At 54.4% G+C, this 19,172-nt stretch overlaps 1 protein-coding gene across 4 annotated transcripts in view; it reads right to left on the reverse strand.

Annotated features, from left to right (window-relative positions):
• MDGA2 (MAM domain containing glycosylphosphatidylinositol anchor 2) overlaps positions 1 to 18,482 on the reverse strand; it is a 324,213-nt gene extending 305,731 nt beyond the window's left edge. For 2 of the 4 annotated variants that reach the window (XM_068682207.1, XM_068682209.1), the window contains exon 1: positions 18,275 to 18,482. In XM_068682207.1, the coding sequence (XP_068538308.1) occupies positions 18,275 to 18,347 (73 nt within the window). In that variant the 5' untranslated portion in view covers positions 18,348 to 18,482. Of the gene's footprint in view, positions 1 to 10,212; positions 10,343 to 14,346; positions 14,384 to 18,274 lie in introns of those variants that run through there. The other 2 variants (XM_068682208.1, XM_068682210.1) reach the window with 2 other exon arrangements.
• Between the last annotated feature and the right edge of the window lie 690 nt (positions 18,483 to 19,172).

Here is a 19,172-nt window from a genome sequence, read left to right on the forward strand (position 1 = left end):
TCCACACCGAGAAACAATGTGCCTTAAAATATCTTCAGTTTGACTTCTTTTTTCTTGCTCTCTCCCTCGAGACTTTAAAAAGGACTTTTCAGAACTGATCTACCTGAAATATGTATGGTTAACAGGCTTCAACTCACAGCTGCTCTAGCGAGCAATTTCATTCATGTGCTATAAAAAACCAGCACACTGAACTCGTGCAACTTTCCCCATTACCATTTGCTTAAGCAGCATGATGTCATCCCGCACATTTTTTATTCAATTCACACAAAATGAAAGTTATTTCCCTGTGATAAAGGAGCATGTCACAGCTCCACAAAACCTAGCTGCCACTGCCAGGAACACAGGGGAAAAATAACTTGCTTACATAGGGCTAACTTCTGCCATGCCACACATCAGTGAGGAAGCAATTAATGAAGCACCCTAACGAGATTCTCACAGCTCCCACCTGACACATGAAGAGCAGAGCTGTAAGGTTCCTGTGACTCGCTACACCCCAAAGTAGATGAGACTGCCCAGAGCCTTTCACAACACTGGATTATTCCTGAAGTCTTTCAGAAGGGAAAACCCGTCCTCCCTCCTTCCCTTCTGAAAGGCTCATCAGAAAGGTCTCTTCTGATAGGGAAAAAGTTGAAAAAGTTCCTTCCCCCAGTAACAGAGCACAAGGGAATGGCACCCCCAAGAACATCCTTAACTTCTGGTTAGCCCTGAAGAGGTCAAGCCGTTGCACATCTCTGAAGGTCCCTCCACACCAAACCATCCTGCTCTGAAAAGGAAAACCCAGAATATCAGGAACAAACCGAAGGTTTCCAGCCTCCTTTCCCCATCTGAAGCTTTATGCAGAGCTCGATCCCACATGGAGAACCTCCTAAGCTGTCCAGCTCAGGGCATTATGGCAATGCCCCTATGGAGTTCATAAGGATGCAAGGAGCACCACTGCATTTGTGAGGAGCCCTTGCACATCAGCACCCCTCCCTCCCACACCCATACCAGAGCAGCCAGCACATCAGTGCATGGCCTCCCCAACCCAGGGGATTATTTAGGAGTGTCAGGGGTGCCCTTTGCATCCAGCAGGCTGAGCTGTGCTGTCCCTGGGGTGCAGCTCTTGCTGTGGGGGGACATGAGTACAAAGTGGGGGCACAGACCCATTTCCTGATGCACCCCCTCCAAGCCAACATTCAGCATCACAACCCTATATATACCCAACTTTACATGTAACTGGTGGTTATACATCACAAACCACGCAGTTCTCCACACCTAATGCCTCAGTTACTCTCACCACACACACCAAGTACACATTTAACCCTAACTCCTCAGCTCTCCTGTCACGTCATGACTTCCAGATCACCACCACTGCTGCCTGCCTAGGCACAGTGCTCAAAGGACTCCTAACAACATTGCCCTTTGCCTTAAAGGCACCAGAAGCTGCATTTTTTTAGTTCTAGGTTTAATATTTTGAGAACTTGGGGGAAAATGGAGGATTTCTGTGCGGATTTCCCAGCCCACTGTTGCCAGGGTATTCAGGCAAGCAGATACAGATTTGGTGCAATAAGATGGAGAAAGAACAGGGAGGAGCCTTGCTCCATACACATCCCACCCTCAGTTGGCAAAGCCTGAGGAAAAGCCCACTTGCCACTGGAAAACAGCAGCAAGAGACAGCAGCAGCCTCACGGTGCTCCTCAGGAGCAGATAGGTGCTGGGACAGCTCAGCAAACCCCACCAGGACCTGATCCCGGCTCATCTTACTGGGCTGAGAGCAGGTACAAGGGACTCGGGGCACTGCCTGCTCACCAGGCAGCATTTTGGGAAGGAGCAATTCTCCTACATATAGATACGAGGCTGAGCAAGAAGTACAAGCAGCCAGAACCTTCCTGGGAATGCTGCTCCTCTTCAGCAGCTAAGCAGCTTCTCTCCCACCTCAGTCCTTGAAGCAAGGAGCAGACCAAGGCCAAGTTTGAAGGCTGCGAGTGAACAAAACATGTTTTCCAGTGTCACCGGATTAAGTGAAGCCTTTCAAGGAGAAGCCGGTCCCTGCTGCAGGGCTACATGCCATTTGTACAGTGCTCTGCATTGACACTACAGACAACACAGGATGTAAAGCCTCCACCTGCTTGCCACTTCATTTAATGTGCTGCTTTTGCAAGGTATAAAAGGCTGCTTTACCTTAGGGCAAGTGTTCAGGTTTGCTAGATGGAAGTCTAAATCTAAATCCCATTAGCAAATAAGAGGATCTACATACAAAAGGGCCCCATGCGGCTGCACATTGTGCAGCTCCCCCTGCTCCAGGTCTTCAAGGACTTGTGCTGCACGACAGAAAGGGACTATGGCATTTATAATGCAGCAATCAGTTGTGCCTACTGGGATACACTTGCAAAAAAATGCATGACAAATGGGAGCAGGAGCTCCCCTGGCTCTGAAGATTGACTGTGGCTGGTGCAAGTGAAGGTGTGCAGCAGCAGGGCCCTGCTGGACTCAGCACCCATTCCAAGCTCATTCAGGCTCTCAAACTCAGGAAAAAGTACCCAGAAAGATGCCTTTGTGCCTGCTGCAGGCCACCAGGGATTACTGGAAAGTGGAGGTGTGTGCATGTGAGCAATGCCATGGGTGCCACTTGGGTTCAGGGGAGCCTAAAGCCAAATAATTGCTACTGTTCATTACAGGTACCATATAATCCTTGCTTTAATCCCTCAGTTCCACCACAGATTGAGTCACATTTGTCATATACCATAAAAATACACTTTCTTCCACATTTCACAGCATTACATTTCTCAACAAGATTTTTGCATTAAGATCTTAAGACAGGGCTGTAATTACACTAAGCTTAACCCCCACACGTGGTGCAAACAGTGCACAGGCTCTGTGGATGTGACTTGTAATGGCTGGGTGAAGCCAGCAGTGACTTCCAGACCCTTGCAGGGAGGACAAGAGCTGGGAGCCCCCTGCCTTTGCTCTCCCAGGGGGCAGCCCCAGCTCCCACAGCCATTAGGCCAGCACTGGGAGAACAGGCTCCAGTACCAGCCCTATGGTAGTGCAGGGACTGGTATTTTCACACCTGCAGTGGCTCTACAAGTTTCTATATTGTTGGGTATTGAGGGGTTCATGTGGTAGCCCGGTGGGGTGGCTGCCTTACAGCAACACCGTGGTTAACCACGAGGTGAGGCCTGGCACAAGTAAGGCAGCACAGACCTCTGCTGGCTCCGTCAAGGTGAATTTCTGGGTGACCCAAATAAGCAACATGAAGAGAACATGGCAGGGGGGGCTGTGGAAAGGCAGCCTGCAGTGCTGCCCCCATGAGGCCTACTCTGCCTGCCCCATCCAAACACCGGGCCTACATGAGGTAAATCCCTGGCATGGCTTCCTCCACAGCCTGAGGCTTTCATTGCAACAGCCCTAATTAATAATAAACCTCAGACAGAGCTCTCAATACTTTGTGGAAAACACTTCTGGGTTTGCAGATACAAGAAGTTGACCCCCTTGTTTGTTTCCAAAAGGGTGCTGAGCCACATCCTTCCAACCAGAGCCACACTTCTCAAACAGGCCAGAAAACACTTCCTCCCCCTTCACCAGCACAAACTACCAACACCCGAGGCAAAATTGACAGTTCCAGCTTCCCTCAGTGCTGGCACTGCTTTATTGCCCTATGCCACGTCCTGCCCAGGTCTGTCTGGAACAGCCCTGTGCTGGCACAGAGAACAAATCCTGCCCGTGATGCTGAGCAAGCACCCAAGCTGCCACCCATAACCAGCTCAGAGCACCAACAGAAAGCCAAATGCTGCCCATGACTATTTCTGGTGGTACTGGAGAAGGCAGGAAACATGAGAAAGCCATGAGAGAACTCCTGCAGTACCTCTGCCTCCATCAAGACCCTCACCAACAATACCAAACATTTTTTTAACGGCAACATTTTTTTAATGGAGCATCTCTACACTTTTTAGTTGTAAGAGCTCTTAAAATGCCAGAATGACATGTAATGTAAGAACCCTTGCTGAAAGCATCATCTAGCTTCTAGAAATACATGAGGAGACCACTGACCATCATGCAGGTGGGGATAAGAACTTCAGAGCACACTCAATTTCAGTAGAAATACAGCTTTTAGTGAAATCAGGCCTAGCCAGAACTACTGTAACAGCACTGCCAATTGAAGTGTTCAATGGGCTTCTCCCACAGCTCCCACGAACCATGGGACTCTGGATGGTATAGACTCAAGTGTTTTTTGTTTTTTTTTAAACCTATCACTGTCATTAAGCTCCAAAGCAGCCAGGTTCACATCTACCTGTGCAGGAAAGAGTTCCCTGAGCAGGAGAGCACTGGGCATTTTGAGGTATGTGTGCTTAGGGAAAACCACCAGCTGAGTCAGAGCTTTCCAGCTCTGAGCCAGCAGTGAGGAACAGACAGCATGGCTGAGTAAGCCTCATTTTCCTAGGACATTGAGCTAATAAATCACCTAGCCACAACTGTGCTAAAACCCAAAGTGCTGCTTTCCATCCAGACATAAGCACTGCAGTGGTCTGTGCCTCCTTGTACGCTCCCAGGAAGTTCACGATGCTCTGGAGGCCTCTACATTTGCTACTACCTGGCAGGTTAGGACATATTTCTGCCCTGAAAGCTTTCATTAGCAACTCTGCACCAGGAAGAAAAATGAAATTCTCTCGAGTCAGAGGGCTGAACCAAGTTCTTCTAAAAACCACTGCAGTTCCTGCAGGGTGAGAAGTCTAGGGGACATTTCAGCTGGGCATGGCACAGGAGTGTAAGCCTCTGCCAGACTAGAGAGCAAAATGAATCAATGCAACACAACAGCCCTGAAATGCTTGCAGAACAGCTGGTACTCACAGAAACCAGGCTCAGACTAATGAAGAGACGAACTTCAGGATTCATCTTAAAATGAAAACACACAAGCAAACCCAGAAAATGATTTCTCTCTCTTCTCTTGACACCCCTGACCCATGTTAACTCCCCCTATTGCGGGGATAAGGGATGTGCTCATCCCCTGGGGAACACAATACCTAGACATGTGCAACAGGACAGCTTTACATTTAGGTTTATTCGGGTTTCAACATTTCATAACTCTTTCAATATCTGAAAGCTCAGCATTGCTGTTTCTGGGCTGCTTTCCTTATCCCCCATATTGTACCCAGCCCATGGGTACAATATTTTTTTTTTTTACATTTTTTTTTTATTACATTATTTTACCACTAAGGCACAAGACTGTCCTAGTCACAACAGGGAACATTTTAACAGAGGTGCTCAGAAGGTGAACAGTTGAAAGAGGGGCTTTCCCAATGCAAAGAGTGATTCAACAGAACCCTGTCTTTCCACTGTCAGCACATGTCAATAGCAGATATTTCCCTAGAAGAGCATGAGGAAGTCTTTTTCAATAAGCTAATTAGAGCAAGTACTTAGCACTAACCCCCCAGCACCTGAATCAGATGCCCAGACTGCTCCCTCCTTTCCCACTTCTCACTCTGTTGAGAGTTTTTGAGGACTTGCTCTGCATTTCTTTGATGCACCTAGGAGATACTCCAAGACAATTCTGAAAGCCATCACCATCCTTCCTTTGATTCCCACTTCTTTCCTCTGCAAACCTCATTTTCACCTCCCTGTTTAAAAAGGACAGGTTTATGAGCCTCAAGAGCCTGCCATAACTCCCAACCTTCCCATTTTTGATCTTTTTATATATACAGCCAGTGGAAGCATTCCCCATGACCTTCTCAAAACTACCCTGAAGATGCTGAGAGGTTACCCACAGCCGGGGCTAACCCTGCAGGGAGCTGCACTGTCCCTGCCCCTCTCCCCTACACACCAGCCACAGGAATGGGGCCAGCACAGCTGAACTGATGGGTTTTACCCTAAAATGGGCTGCTGGTGTCAGATCATCTGCTAATGGTCACAGCTTTGAGAGAATAAGGTGATCATTTAGTGCTTCTTACCCTAATTAATGTCTCTGCTTTTGTCCCACACACACACTAGACACTCCAGTGGCTGTTTCATAAGGACATGCTAATTATTTACATTGCACTAAAGACTCAGAAATCCTGCCAGGAGCTGTGACCCCACTGTGACAGGTGATGCACAAACACAGCACCACCTTAAAGGCTCTGCAGGCCAAGTACATTTGCCTCAAAGCCACACAGCTCTGTTTCTCTGCCCCTACCAAAGCCTGTTACTTGCACATCTCTCCACTTCGATCCCTCTCATGGTCTCCCCACCCTACATTGACCTGGGTATCACACTCCAAGTGGCTTTTAGATCAGTAAGCCGGCTTCCTTGCAGGCACTCAAGTACTCCAGGACCTGGTGCTTCCCCTGCCCAGAGCCACCCAAGGATGGACAACTTTGAGGGCACATCCACAACATGTCCTGTGCTAAGGTCCAGGCACAAGCAGGAGTCCAACCCCTTAAAGCACCAGGTTTGCACAGCTCTCAGGAGTTTTGCTTTAAACCCCAGCACTTCAGGTAGATTTTATTAACATTTTAATGAGTAATAACAGTCTTGCAATTAGGAAGTTAATGACAACCACACTCTTAAGTGGTAAAATGCATTTCCTGCTATAAGTGAGCAGCTGTAAACTTGAAATTTTAATTGAGAAAAATCAGTGCCAAAGCGATCTTAATCCCGCATATGATTTCGTTCTTCCTTCAGTGATTTCAGGCTAGTTAAAACTCAGAACTTCTCTAGCACACCAGACAGCAGCATCTCAGCTGCACGCTGTGCTGGTGATACACCAAGAGCAAACTCCTCAGGCAGCACAGAGCACACAAAGGGCCACCAGGTAGCTCACAGATTGGGTTTGAGATATGGCCAAGACAGAAGGCAGAGAGAAGGAAAAGGTCTTGCTGAAGTTACATGGGGGTCTGTAGTCCTCACAGCAGCAATGATCTCTGCCTGTGGAGGGTGCTGCCCACAGCAGGATTCCTTAATGTGCAGCCCTTGGCCCCTCTGAGACTCCATGGGAAGCACGCAGGGAGAGCCCCACGCTGAGCAGGCTCCCAGCCTGACCCTCTGCACACCAAACCCTGCAGGATCCATGCTGTGAGCACATCCAAGCACACACACAGACATTTATGTGAAAGCCACGTTGCCCAGCCTAGTGACAGCACACCAGCACTAAGCTGAGCTCCTGGGGATCTTACATTAAGAAGAGCAAGAAAAGAACTCTAAAATGGATAAGTTATTCCATAAATGCATGATTTTACAGCAGAATACCAACTTGCTGAGCCCTGGCATGAGCAGAGTGCTTCACACCAGTAGATTTACTGCTTTTAAATGAGTTTCCCTACCTGGCTGGCTCACAGCAGCATGAGACATCTCACCAAACCTTATCCTCCCCACCTACCCCGCTGCACTGCTGCCTTGGGACAGGAGCAGCCACAAGCACACCCACAGGGAGACCTCAGCTTCACGATTCTTGCTCAAGAAACACATAACAGCATGTCTAAAATTGGTTTCCCAAGGCACTTTTGACCATATTGTTTTGATAGAGTAGAAAATAAAGCCATATTTTTCAGTTCTTAACATCCTATGCTGCATCAGAGAATATGCCAACATGTGCTCTTCCATTAGTTTTGCTGGGCCTTCCACTTGGAAGTGGGACATCACCTGGACTTGCCAACTTTAGAAGAAAAACCATGAAGGAAACAAAAAAAAAAAGAAACATCCAGGTCCCTAGCTGCAGCAGCAAAGCAGGGCTGTCCTTGCAGGCACTGCAGCTCCCATTGGGATCAGTGCTGATGAAGACCCACCAAACAGTTAAGGCTGGAAGGGGTCTCTGGAGATCATCTGGTCCAGCCTCCTGAGTCCTCCCCCTTCCTGGGGCTGGAGTAAAGATACTTTTAACCCCTATTAAACACAAGGCCTTAAGAACAAGCTAGGGTTTAAATAGGGACAGTGCCAGACAAGTCCCTGCCTGGCCATATTTCACAGCATAGCCAGTCTGTGGAGCAGGTTTAACACCAATCCTAGCTGTTAGGATTTAGTTTATTCCTGTACCAGCTACAGCTGTGGAACTCAGTGGAGCACAGCTGACCCCCAGATTAACCTCCAGCTGCCCCCATCACCACAGCCTCCCACCTGCCTGCACAGCCACCCCTCACCAGGCAGGAGGAGACCACCGAGGAGAGGTCAGCTCTGCTCCAAGCCCACCACAGCCACACAAACCGGGGACAGCACCTCCAGGTTTGGTGCACATGGACCAAAGGTGACAGCACCAGGACATCAGTGGGGATGCACCACAAGGCTGCTGGGTGCTCCTAGCAGCAGGGGTGATAAAACCTGGTGCAAGGGCCAAGGTGCAGCCCCAGGCCCAGCACTTACCACCTCCAAGAGCTGCCCATCTGAGCACTGCTCCCTACACCAGGGCCACAATTCTCACAACAGGCATCCTGAACCACCCAGGGGGCAAAGGAGTTCAGACTTTGCCTGATAAGCAAGGCAGGAATAGGTTTACATGCCTTCCTTAGTTAAAAACACTCATTTCTAACACTGACCTCAGCTTGTGCACCCCTTCCACAACACACTAAAACCCCTGAGGCACAGATACCCAGGCAGCCCACTCCCTCCTCTCCAACTCATTGCATTGCACCAGGGAGAGGGCTCTCATGGGGCTCCCCTGCATGCTGGGTGGGAGGAGAGCCCATTAGTAAGAGAGTTTAGTTGCAGGGTATTGGTTTTACATTTTAGAAGCCCCTGCAGTTTGAGGACTCTCCTTATTTGAGCACAGAGTAGCTGTGGGCAACAAAGCCTTCCCTTTATGAGAATACTTCGCCTCTGCAGTGAAGTCTTTTTTTGTTCAGGTGCCGGAGGTAAAGTTAAGCTTTCCTATAAGGCAAAACACACGCATTAAGCTAATTACAAATGTGAGAGCTTCTGCCCACCAGAGGAAGATGAGCACTCTCAGCTCCCAGGGGAACAGCTCTGGCCCAGCTGACCACAGGTGACAATGCAGATCCTGCAGGGAAGCACCTGGATGAGACAGGCACTGCTGAATGGTCACAAAGAAGGCAGCAATGCCAACACGAGTTAAGTTATGCCCCATGAACTTGGGAAGTGATCGCTTGTACACGTTGATCATTTCAGCCCCGTTTTCTGCTGACACAGGCAGCCCAGCTCCTGAACACCAAGGGTCACTGCAAGCAGCTGCTCACCCAACATCCCCATTACCATTCACAGCCACATGCCATAGATTAATTGATAATCAATTAATTAGTGCTGCAATACAGCAGGGCACCATGGGCTATGCAAAACCTAGCTGGGGCCATGAATTAGACCTGACCTCTACCTGCAAAAGCAGCCTGGCAGTTAAAGGAGAATTACTCACCTAAAATAGGTCACTTCATGTGTCAATACAACAGTACACATACAGACATGAAGAAAGGAGAAATTACTAAAAAAAACTGTTTTTTTTTTCATATGGTTGGAGATCAGCTCATTTCCCATCACCCTAAGACATGGGACAGAGCACACCAGCCGTGGCTCACCACTACACCAGCTCAGGTAGGACGCTCCTTCCTCCCTCCCCCACACAAACCTTTTTCCTCACCAAAAAATGTAAATTCCAAAGCCTGACACATCCCACAAATTCCTGACAGCATTTTTTGAATAATTGGAAAACATTTAAATGTTTTGACATTTTCTCAGTGAAACAGTTCAAGTTTTTCGGTGTGAGATGCCTATTTCCGAACTCCTTTCTGCTTGATATGGAAGCGTGCGTGCAGGTAAAAAAAGCCACAAGTCAAAACAAGCTGCAGCACATTTCCACTTGGTGGAAACACGCAGACCACCTGGGGTAGCTCAGGCAGCCCTTGGAGGCTACAGAAGGCACACACTTCTCCTTGCCCCAGGTCCAAGCTCAGACCAGGTAGATCCCCAAAAGCCAGCTCTCCTTAAAGCAGCATTTCCATCTCCTCCTTGCCAGGGCTCAGTCAAACACCACACACGATAACCCACACAAGCACACAGTAGATCAGACCTAGAGGTACAGACACAGTGCAGGGACCAGGGCATTTCTGCAGACCCACAAAGCAGCTCCAGGAGCTTTGTTCCCAACCCCACAGAAGAACCAAGCAGCACTACAAAGAAGCCACCTCCCCAGCCACATCTCAACCCACCCATACAGCACAACTGGGAACACAATGGCTGTCCCCCAGTGCCTTTTCCTTCCCCTACAGGAAAAGAGTCACTTCAACAAAAGAAGAGGAAAAAAAATAAGAAAAAACTCACATTTGGAAGAGGAGAGCAACCACGGCACCCAAGCTTTGCCAGCTCACTCCAAGCCTGCTCACAGCCCCCATAGGAAGAGAAACCAATGAGTAGCCTGGCCTGGCTTTAAGTAATGACCATAATTAATTACAGCTGGGGGGCTGCAGGTGTGCCCCATGGAAACAGCTCCACCACCCACTTTGCACTGGGGGCTTTGGGGCCGGGCACTTCATAGCGAGGCTTTGCAAAACCTAGGGGGAGGCGGCAGGGCTGATGCACAAAGTTCTCCCTGGCACTAGTGGCAGGGATCTGGGGGAGGAACACTGAAATACTGAGCTGTACGTGGCAGCTGAGTGCCTGGGTGGTGGCAGCTGAGCAAATCGTGGTGTTTCCCCCATGTCTGCATCTCTGCAGGTTTGCAAGGAAGGGGGATTTTGCTGCATCGCCTGAGGAGGCTGAACGCTGGGGCAAAGCTTGTGCCACAACAGCTACTGACCCTTGCAGAGCAATGCGCCCTAGTGCTTTGCATCCCATCAATATAATTAAAAACAAAAGGAAAAAAAAAAATACACAATGCAACACCCCAAAAAGCCGAGTGCCTCCACTTCCAGAAAACCAGCCCCTAACCAGTTCCTTCAGCCCTCCCAGCAGGAAATAACTGGCTCTTGGGCAAATCCTTTATTTTCGCAGGTACCTAGCCACTAGTTTTTTATTAAATACCACTGTTGACTGCAAACCCTTTTCCTAAAGGGGTCGCATTTACAAGATAAAGGGCCGTTAAGGCTGGAGGGGCTGGACAAAGCCATGCATTGTTGCTGTAGACATTATCTCCATGACATTTATTTAACCAGTCCATCAGACTGGCTCACCTTTCCAAACGGCTGACTTAGTCCAGTCCCAGCACGCAAATTGCCCCAGTTCTCTCCATTGCTTCACGCCCATCAAGCACGTTTGGACAGCCAGCCCTGGTTGGAGCATCCATCGTGCTGCGGGTCCGTTCACAAGGATTTTCAGTTTGACAGAGGTGCACTACGGAAACAGGCATTCAAGGGAAAAATCTGCCATCAAAACACCCATGTGCTCCTCACCTGCTGGCCTCAGGAACCCCCAAGCTGCTCTGAGATGTGCCATCTTCATGGGGTTTGTGAGCAGTTGACGTCCTTCTTCCACCATTCCCAGCCTGGGGATGTGGGAGAACGGAACAGGCTGTGCTGCCAGGGATGGGGCAGGAGCCACAGCACGCCTGCACCACGAGCTCTGTCCCCTCATGCTCAAGAGTGGGGTTTTCTCTTCCCAGGGGAGGTGCTCAGAGCATGGTGGCACCCTGAAGGAGGGGACAATATAGAGACGTGGCCCGGGCACACAGGGAAGGGATGGGAAAAAATAAATAAATAAATAAATAAAAATGGTAATAATTAAAAAAAAAAAAAAAAGAGCCCGGACAGCGAGTTTTGGGGTGTCCAGCCTGCAGGAGGGAAGGTGCAGACACCATCCGCTGTCACCACACACCACCTGGATGGCCCCAGAGAAGGCTGAGCCGGCCTCTTTGTGGCGTTGTGCAGCAAAAGGGCCACACCAACAGGCCCAGCTGCAGGACGGGAGCTTTTTTCTGGGTGCAGGGCACAGCAGTTTCACAAAGGGCTTGCTCAGACAGCGGGACGAGGCCCCAGAGTGGTGCAGATGCCGCTCCAATGGCACGGGTCCACCTAAAATGCACACCCCCTACACGTGCTTTTCTGACCGACCCATGTACAACGCTAGTGAAAGGCTCAGGGCAGCGTTCAAAGAGCTGGAGCTGGAGCGAGGTAGTGTGTAAATGATCAAGGAATTGGGAAGAAGGACTTCAGCTGCCACATCCTTGCAGCCGTGCTCGGCCGACACGTAATCTTAATCCTGGGAAGGAAGGCGGTGACCACACGGCGCTGCAGAAGGAGCACTTGAGCTGAATTTTTATTCCCCAGAAGTAGGTTATTGTGCAACTGTGTCAAGGTAGCTCCGCAGATCATCGTGGGCGTAACAGGAAAGGACAACGCCGGGCACAGCAGAAAACCAGAGCACAAGTCCGTGGAGATGTGATCACGGCGGCTTAAAAAAGTGGGACGGTGGCAGGAGGGACCTGGAAGCCCGTCAGGCTCCCATCAGACCTAAAAGATTTCAGGACAGCAGGGGTGGACCAGGGAAGGAGTCACGCTACGTGGACATCCAGGAAACTTCTCCAGAAATTGCACTGAGATAACTAAAATCAACAACTTTCCTAAAAACTTCCTCCCAGACTGCTTGCGAAGGACTGCAAAGCATCCTACCCCCAGGAACGTCTTATGTCGCGTCATCTCTCTAGGAGGGAAACACTTCCAAGTTCAACGTTAAACTTCCCCGGGCTCAAATATCCACAAAACAAGCACTGCACCAAAAAGGCTTCACTCCAATTTGAGAAACGAGACAGGGAAGTGGGACATGAATGCAGGAATTATCAGCAACCACTGATGTGTGCACGCAAGGAAGCCATCGCGAGCAGCGCTGCCCAGTGCAGGAGGAGCAGACACGGCTCCTGCCCGTGTCCAGACCCAAATTAAGCATCACATCAAGCTGGAAAGGCCGAATGGATGCTTCTTGGTTGGCTCAGGCCAGGGCTTTCACCTCCCTCCCCCTCTGATCCCTACCCCTGGTAGCCCACAAGCCAGAAGCAGTGAGCGGAGCGATGCCGGGAACAAAACTCTCAGCAGCTTCGCGTTCAAGGTGATGGCAAAGATTTTCTGGCTGCCTCCCGAGGGCTGAAGGCTCCTGGGCTGGCCGAAACCTGCCTGCAGCCTCCAGGATGGTGCTGCCATGGTCGGATCCCAAAGCGAGGCAGAGAGCCCAGGGAGAGCAGAGCAGTGCTGCGGGGGTCACCAGCACGGGCACGGTCAGAGGGGGCCCTCCCGTCCCCGATCCCGTCCCTCCCCTTCCCACGCTGAGCTTCCCACCGCAGTGTTTTAATCATGTAACGTCTTAATAACGTAATTAAAGTCCAGACCATTTGCTAAGTAACATATATTGCTCTGATCACTGCTTTGATATATTAAAAAGAGATTAACTGGTTCCTCGAGCTCAGGGCCAGGAAAGACAGCGGCTCTCCCCGGCGCTGACCTCCCACACATCTGCCAGCCAGGGATTTCCCCCAGCGACCCCCACCTATATGAACCTCACCAGTTTCAGAAGAAACATCTGACTGTACATTAAGGGTGTTCGACATCAGGGAGCCCGGCACATCTCTCGGTGAGCTGCTCCAGCAGCCAACTACCCCAGCTGTTAAAAACCCTGAGCTTTATTTCCACCGTGGGCTTTGCTAACTTTGCTAACTGAATGCATGAGGGCCGGCGAGGTTCGAGGCAGCCACGTGCTCCTTTGGCCTTTCAGCGATGTGAGAGGCACTGATGGGAGGAGGCAGCTCCCAGCTTGGCCGCCAGTCTGCTCCCTGCCTCCCAAGGACGTCCTCCTTCCCAAAAAGCCCTGGCTGGGAGCAGTGACCGCCCTCTGCTTGCTGCTATTTAGGCAGGGTGCACGTGTACGTGTGCCTATAGAGGCTGGCACCGCAATGCATGCAGAGAGCAGGTTGTCCCTTACCCAAAGGAGGACCCAAAAAACATTGAGGAGGCTGAACGGCACCGACCTGAGCTGTAATCATTCGCCTGCTTCCTTCCTCCCCAGCACTCCATCTCACTGCTTCTAATTAAACAGGATTTTGCTCTTCCGAGCCAAGAGAGCGTTTGTTTTATTTGCTTAAAGACTGTTTCCTTGCCACCAGCTTTCTTCCAAATCTCCCTCACATGGACTCAAAGGTAACGTTTTTACCAATATGCCAAGAGCATCAGCTGCTCCCGGGAGGGCGAGAGGCAGCGATGCCATCCAGCACAGCACAGAAACAACTCTCTGTGTGCCAGGGGGCTGTTTGGGGCTGTCACACGTCCTGGGACACACAAAACCTGATGGAAGTTTCTCCACTGGAGCCCTGGACACACCTGGAGTCAGACCCAGTGCGGTTCAATCTCCACTGCCGAGCATTTTTACTCCTCTATCCATTTGCACCCCTAGACTCCAATTTGTTGCATCCCAAGGCAAAAAAGCAGAGCCCCAGAGGCGCAGGTGTGCACTGTGGGATGCTGCCCAGCCCCTTACCTGCAGCACGGCCACGATGCATGGGCACGGCTTCAGTCTCAGCCACCAGCAAGGGGAGCACGGCCGCGTCCACGCCTCCCCAGCTCCGAGGTTTGCCTTGGATCCGCCGTTCAGCTCAGCCCCAAAATCCCATCGTAAACATCTGCAGCGCGCGAGGGAGGAGGAGATGCCTCCCCGGGGCTCAGGGAAGAGTTAACGCTCTCACCGCTCGCTTGGCTCCTGCGAAACCTCCCGGAGCCGGCAGCCAGGAGCGCCCAGCTGCTCAGAAACGCCGGCCCCTGCGGCACCGCATAATTCCTCCCCTGTTCCCGGGGCTGCCGCGCTTCCCTCGCACAAAGTCCCGGATTGTGTGGGTTTCGGGCGGCCAACACAACGACCCCATTCACGGCCGGCCGAGCCGGGCAGCGCCGCGGAAATGCCCTCTGTCCCCACGCCGCTGCTGACATCTGGGGCTGCTGACCCAGCCGCTGCCCTCGCCGGCAGGACCGGCCAACCGGCCTTTATAGCAGGGAAAATGCTCCTGTTTTAACTGCTTTTTCCTTTTTTTTTTCCCCTCCCTCCCTCCCTTCTTTCGCCCTTCCAATCCACTTGTTGGAGCAGGGAGGGTTAGGGAAAGGCGAGGTCAGCAGCAGGCACTGCCCACCCCGCTGCTTAATCCCCCGGGAGCCGAGTGCACCACCAAATAATCATCCTCATCACGAAGCAGCTGCCGGAGGGGCTGGGAGACCTCTCCCTGGTCCCTGTGACCCTGTGCGCCCTCCCCACGCACACGCGGAGCCCTTCAGACCCGCAGCAAGCTGCCTGCGGGCAGGGAAGGCGCAGCTCCGGGTTTCGGCTTCCCAGTTCCCAAACCTGCTTCCTTATAAAACACACAAATGCCCTAAAAATCGACGCTGCTGGATACCAGCTCCAGATTGGCACGAGGGAGCAGGACAGCCTGCCTGACATTTAACGTAATAAATACCTGTGCTTCCACATTACTTCGTAGAAAGAAGCCGGGTTGTTCCCGTAGCCACGGCCCCTTCCAGCACTGTGCACATCCACCCCACACCCCGATGTGGGGCAGAGCCCCGAGGAGCTCCTGGCGCATCCAAGCACTGTGGATGCTCACTGCATTTGGGATCTTCGTGCCTCCAGGAGGCATTTACAGCTGTCCTAATGCTACCCACCCCTGCGGGTGGGGGGTTCTGCCCTGTGCAGTCCAGGAGCTGTGACAGAGCACAGCGAGGGGCGCACGGACGGACGGACACTGCCCACACTACGAAACACCCGGGTTTTACAGAACCTGCCCTGCTCATTTCCTGCCCGGGGGAGGAAGGCAGGCAAAGCCACCGAAAAAAGATAAAAAGCCCTGCAAGGGGTGGGAGCCAAGGGGAAGCCGTGCTGCAGAGGGGGCTGCTCAGGGGGGGGCCACCCTGCGGCGGCTCCCCCATCACTGTGGTGACCCGTGCCTTTGGGAGCAGCATCCCCGAGTCGGAAGGTGCCGGCTGTGCTGCGGGAAGCAATCACTCCCTGCAGGGCCCCGTGCTGGTCCGTCGCTCCAGCAGCACCTGCAGCATCCATCCTGCTCCCCAAGGACCCCTCCATGTCCCCCGTGGCGGTGGCAGCACTCGGGGACCCCGGGGACACCGCGTGTCGGCATCTGAACCCAGCTCCCGGTGAGCTCCCAGCCAGGGCAGCTCGGCACCGGGGAAATCTGCTCTCCAGTCTCACAGAACTCCCACACCTTTGATGAGATGCCACTTATCTGCTTAAAAACACTCTGTGCCCACGTCGGCCTTCTCATTTAGGCATTTATTCTCTTGTAACTTGAAGTTTGGTGAAAGGATAACCATCATGTTCTGAACACTTATGTTTTCTGCTTTATTAACCATGCAAGTCATGCATAATTTAAACGGGAGGAAAAGTGCATACAGCACTTGGGCTTTTCTAAAGCCTTTTTTGCCAAGAAAACAAGCCGGGCGAAGCAGAGCTGAGGAGCTGTAAGCCTCGCCAGGGTTTTCAGCAGCCCTGCTCCCCCCCAGTCCCTTGAAGAAGCAGGAGCAGGGGACGTGGCCTGAGCTGTGCCTGCCCTTGCTCCATCGCTGACCTGCCGAGCAGCCTCGGGACACTGCTCCAGGTTTCAGGGTGTCAATTCTCCCTCAGGTTCCTCGGTAAAAGCAGCCAAATTTCAATCCCAGCTTTACTATTCAGAAGCAACAGAGGAAAGTTTATGGGGAAACGTATAGCTGGATATCAGGGGATGCTGATTCCATTCCTGTATGAGCTAGGGATAGAAACGCGTGCCTTTGGTTCACATTTCAATACAGAAAGGCCCCAGCCAGCTCTCGAGGGCTGCTGCTCTGGGCGGACACGCACACAGCGGTGCCAGGGCTGCTCCCCACCTCCCACAGCAGCAGCCCCAGCTCGTGGAGCCCTGGAGCAGCCGGGCAGAGCATGGGCAGCACATCCCAGCCGGGCCCAAACCAGGCACCGCTCCTCCCACGGCCGAGACACAGCCTGGGGGCTTGGGGTCCTCAATAAGGGACACGACATTATTTTGGGTAGCACCAGCCTGTTTTGCCAAAGCCACAAGGACTGAGCAGCTCCCCTTCCCCAAGCCAGGGCTCGCTTTTGCTATTGCACCTCGGGGCAGCACCTTCCAAGCACCTCTTATCACAGTGACCGTGGTGGGGAGCACAAATTCACACGAAGCAGGTCCGACGGCAGCGCAGCCACCAACGCCTGACCTCCCACCACTGCCCCCCACCCTCCCACCAGCCCTTCATCGTCCCCAACCGAAGCAAGGCACCGTGGTGTGCAGGATGGAAACGCACCAACGCCGAGGAAAAGTCTCACTACAGCCCCGCTGGGTTTAAATGCCGGTTTCCAGCCTAGGGCAGGAGCCCCCTTTCCTGCAGGCCCCCCCGGAGCAGGGCTGCCCGAAGGAGCCCTCTCCTATCCGCGGCAGCAGTTGCTGTTCCTGCGCCTCCAACAATCTGTGCCTGGGCACCGGGGGAGAGGCAGCGAGCCCCGGCTCTGCGAGCTGCCCCTCGGCGATCCAGCCACGGCCAGCACAGCCCCTCGGGCATCCTCGAGCCCCCCCACCCCCCCCCCCCGAAATTTGGAAAATTAAAAAAATAAATAAATAAAAGGGGGAGGGGGGGAGGGCAGAAAGTAGAGCTCGACCCGGGTGGGCAGCAGGGCTTTGGGCGCGGTGAGGGGCGCACGGGCAGGGGGGTGCGGGGGGGTCGCGGGGTGCGCTCAGAGCCGCAGCCCCGGGCTCCCCGCACCGCCGAGCCCCCCGCGGCCCCGCACCGCCGCTTACATAACCCGGGGCTTCCAGCGCACCGGGCGGCTCCCCCCCCCCCGCTGCCCCCATCCCCGCCGCTTCTCCCAACGGGGCCAGCCCGAAGGGTCGGGGAGGGGTGGGGGACACACACACACGACCCCCCCCCGGCCGCCCGCAGCCGCCCAGCCCGGCTGCGCCCCCCCCCGGGCCGGCGCTGGAAGCGGGGCAGGGGGGGGAGCCCCGGGCCGGCTCGGCGCAGCCCCCCCGCGCCCCGCAGCGATCTGCAAGTCACCGCCCGGGGGGAAAACGGGAGGATGGAGGGTTGGGGGGGGGGGGGGGGGTGGAGGGGGGCGCCCCCTCCTCGGAGCACCGTCAAGTTTGCGGCTCGCCCCCTGGCCCTGGCCGCCAACAAGTGCGGCGCCCCCCGGCCCCCCCCAGCGCCCCCGGCCCGGCTCTCGCCGCACGGTGCCGCCGTCTCATGGCAACAGCGCTGCCTCCGCCGCCTCCCGCGGCGCTCAGCGGGGCCCCGCCGCCCCCGCGGATGCTGGGGACCCCCCCCCATAGACCCCTCCGACTCCCCCGCGACCCCTTTTCCCCCCCCCCATCCCCCGGCTCGGCGACAATCGCGACAAGGTCACGGCGCGGCGCCGCACTCACCGTACACCCCCTGCCCGGAGCTGCCCTCCAGCAGAACCGTCAGCAGCCCCAGCAGCCCGATGGCCACATCCATCTTCACGTGAGCATCCACATAGCCAGCCCGCCGCGGGGGGGAGGCACGGAGGGGGGGGGCAGCGCAGCGCAGCGCCCGCCGGAGCCCCGCGCTCCGCTGCGGCCGAGCCGCGCACGCCCGCGCAGGCAGGGCGGCGGGGGCAGGCGGCGGGCACCGCTCCGGTCCTCCTCCTCCTCCTCCTCCTCCTCCTCCTCTCCTCCTCCTCCTCTTCTCCTCCTCCGCCTCTCCTCCTCCTCCTCCTCCTCCTCCTCCTGCGCAGCGGGGGGCGCGGGGCGAGCCCCCCTCAGAGCGGCAGCCCCCTCAGGGCGCTTCCCGGGGCCGCCGCCGCTTCCCGGGGCCGCCGAGCGCCTCCCGGGGCCGCCGCAGCCGCCTGCGCCCCGCGGCCATCAGATGCCATCGCAGCGCCGCGGGGCCCGCATGGGGCGCGGGGTGGGCGCTGCGCTGCGCGCTCCTGCCCTGCTCCGCTCCTCTCCGCTCCTTTCCTCCGCTCCTCGCCGCTCTCCTCCTCTCCTCGCCCGCAGCAGCCCTCAGCGCGCCCGCCGAGCGGCGGCCGGCTCCATGGCGAGGTGCGGGAGCGGTGCGGGTGCGGTGCGGGAGCGCTGCGTGCGAGCGGAGGGCGGCCGGGAGCCGTCACGTTGTGCTCTACGTGCCGGCAGCCGGAGCCGGGGAGCCGCAGCCCGGCGACGTCAAAGCTGCGTGGCTCGCTGCTGCGCGCCTTCCTCCGCCTCCTCCTCCTCCTCCTTCTCCTCCTCCTCCTTCTCCGCCGCCGACCGCCGCCGCCGCCTCCCGGGTCCCCGCCGCTCCGCCGCCGCCGCCGCCGCCGCC

Source organism: Anas acuta, chromosome 5, assembly GCF_963932015.1.
Source record: "Anas acuta chromosome 5, bAnaAcu1.1, whole genome shotgun sequence".
NCBI classification, from domain to species: domain Eukaryota; kingdom Metazoa; phylum Chordata; class Aves; order Anseriformes; family Anatidae; genus Anas; species Anas acuta.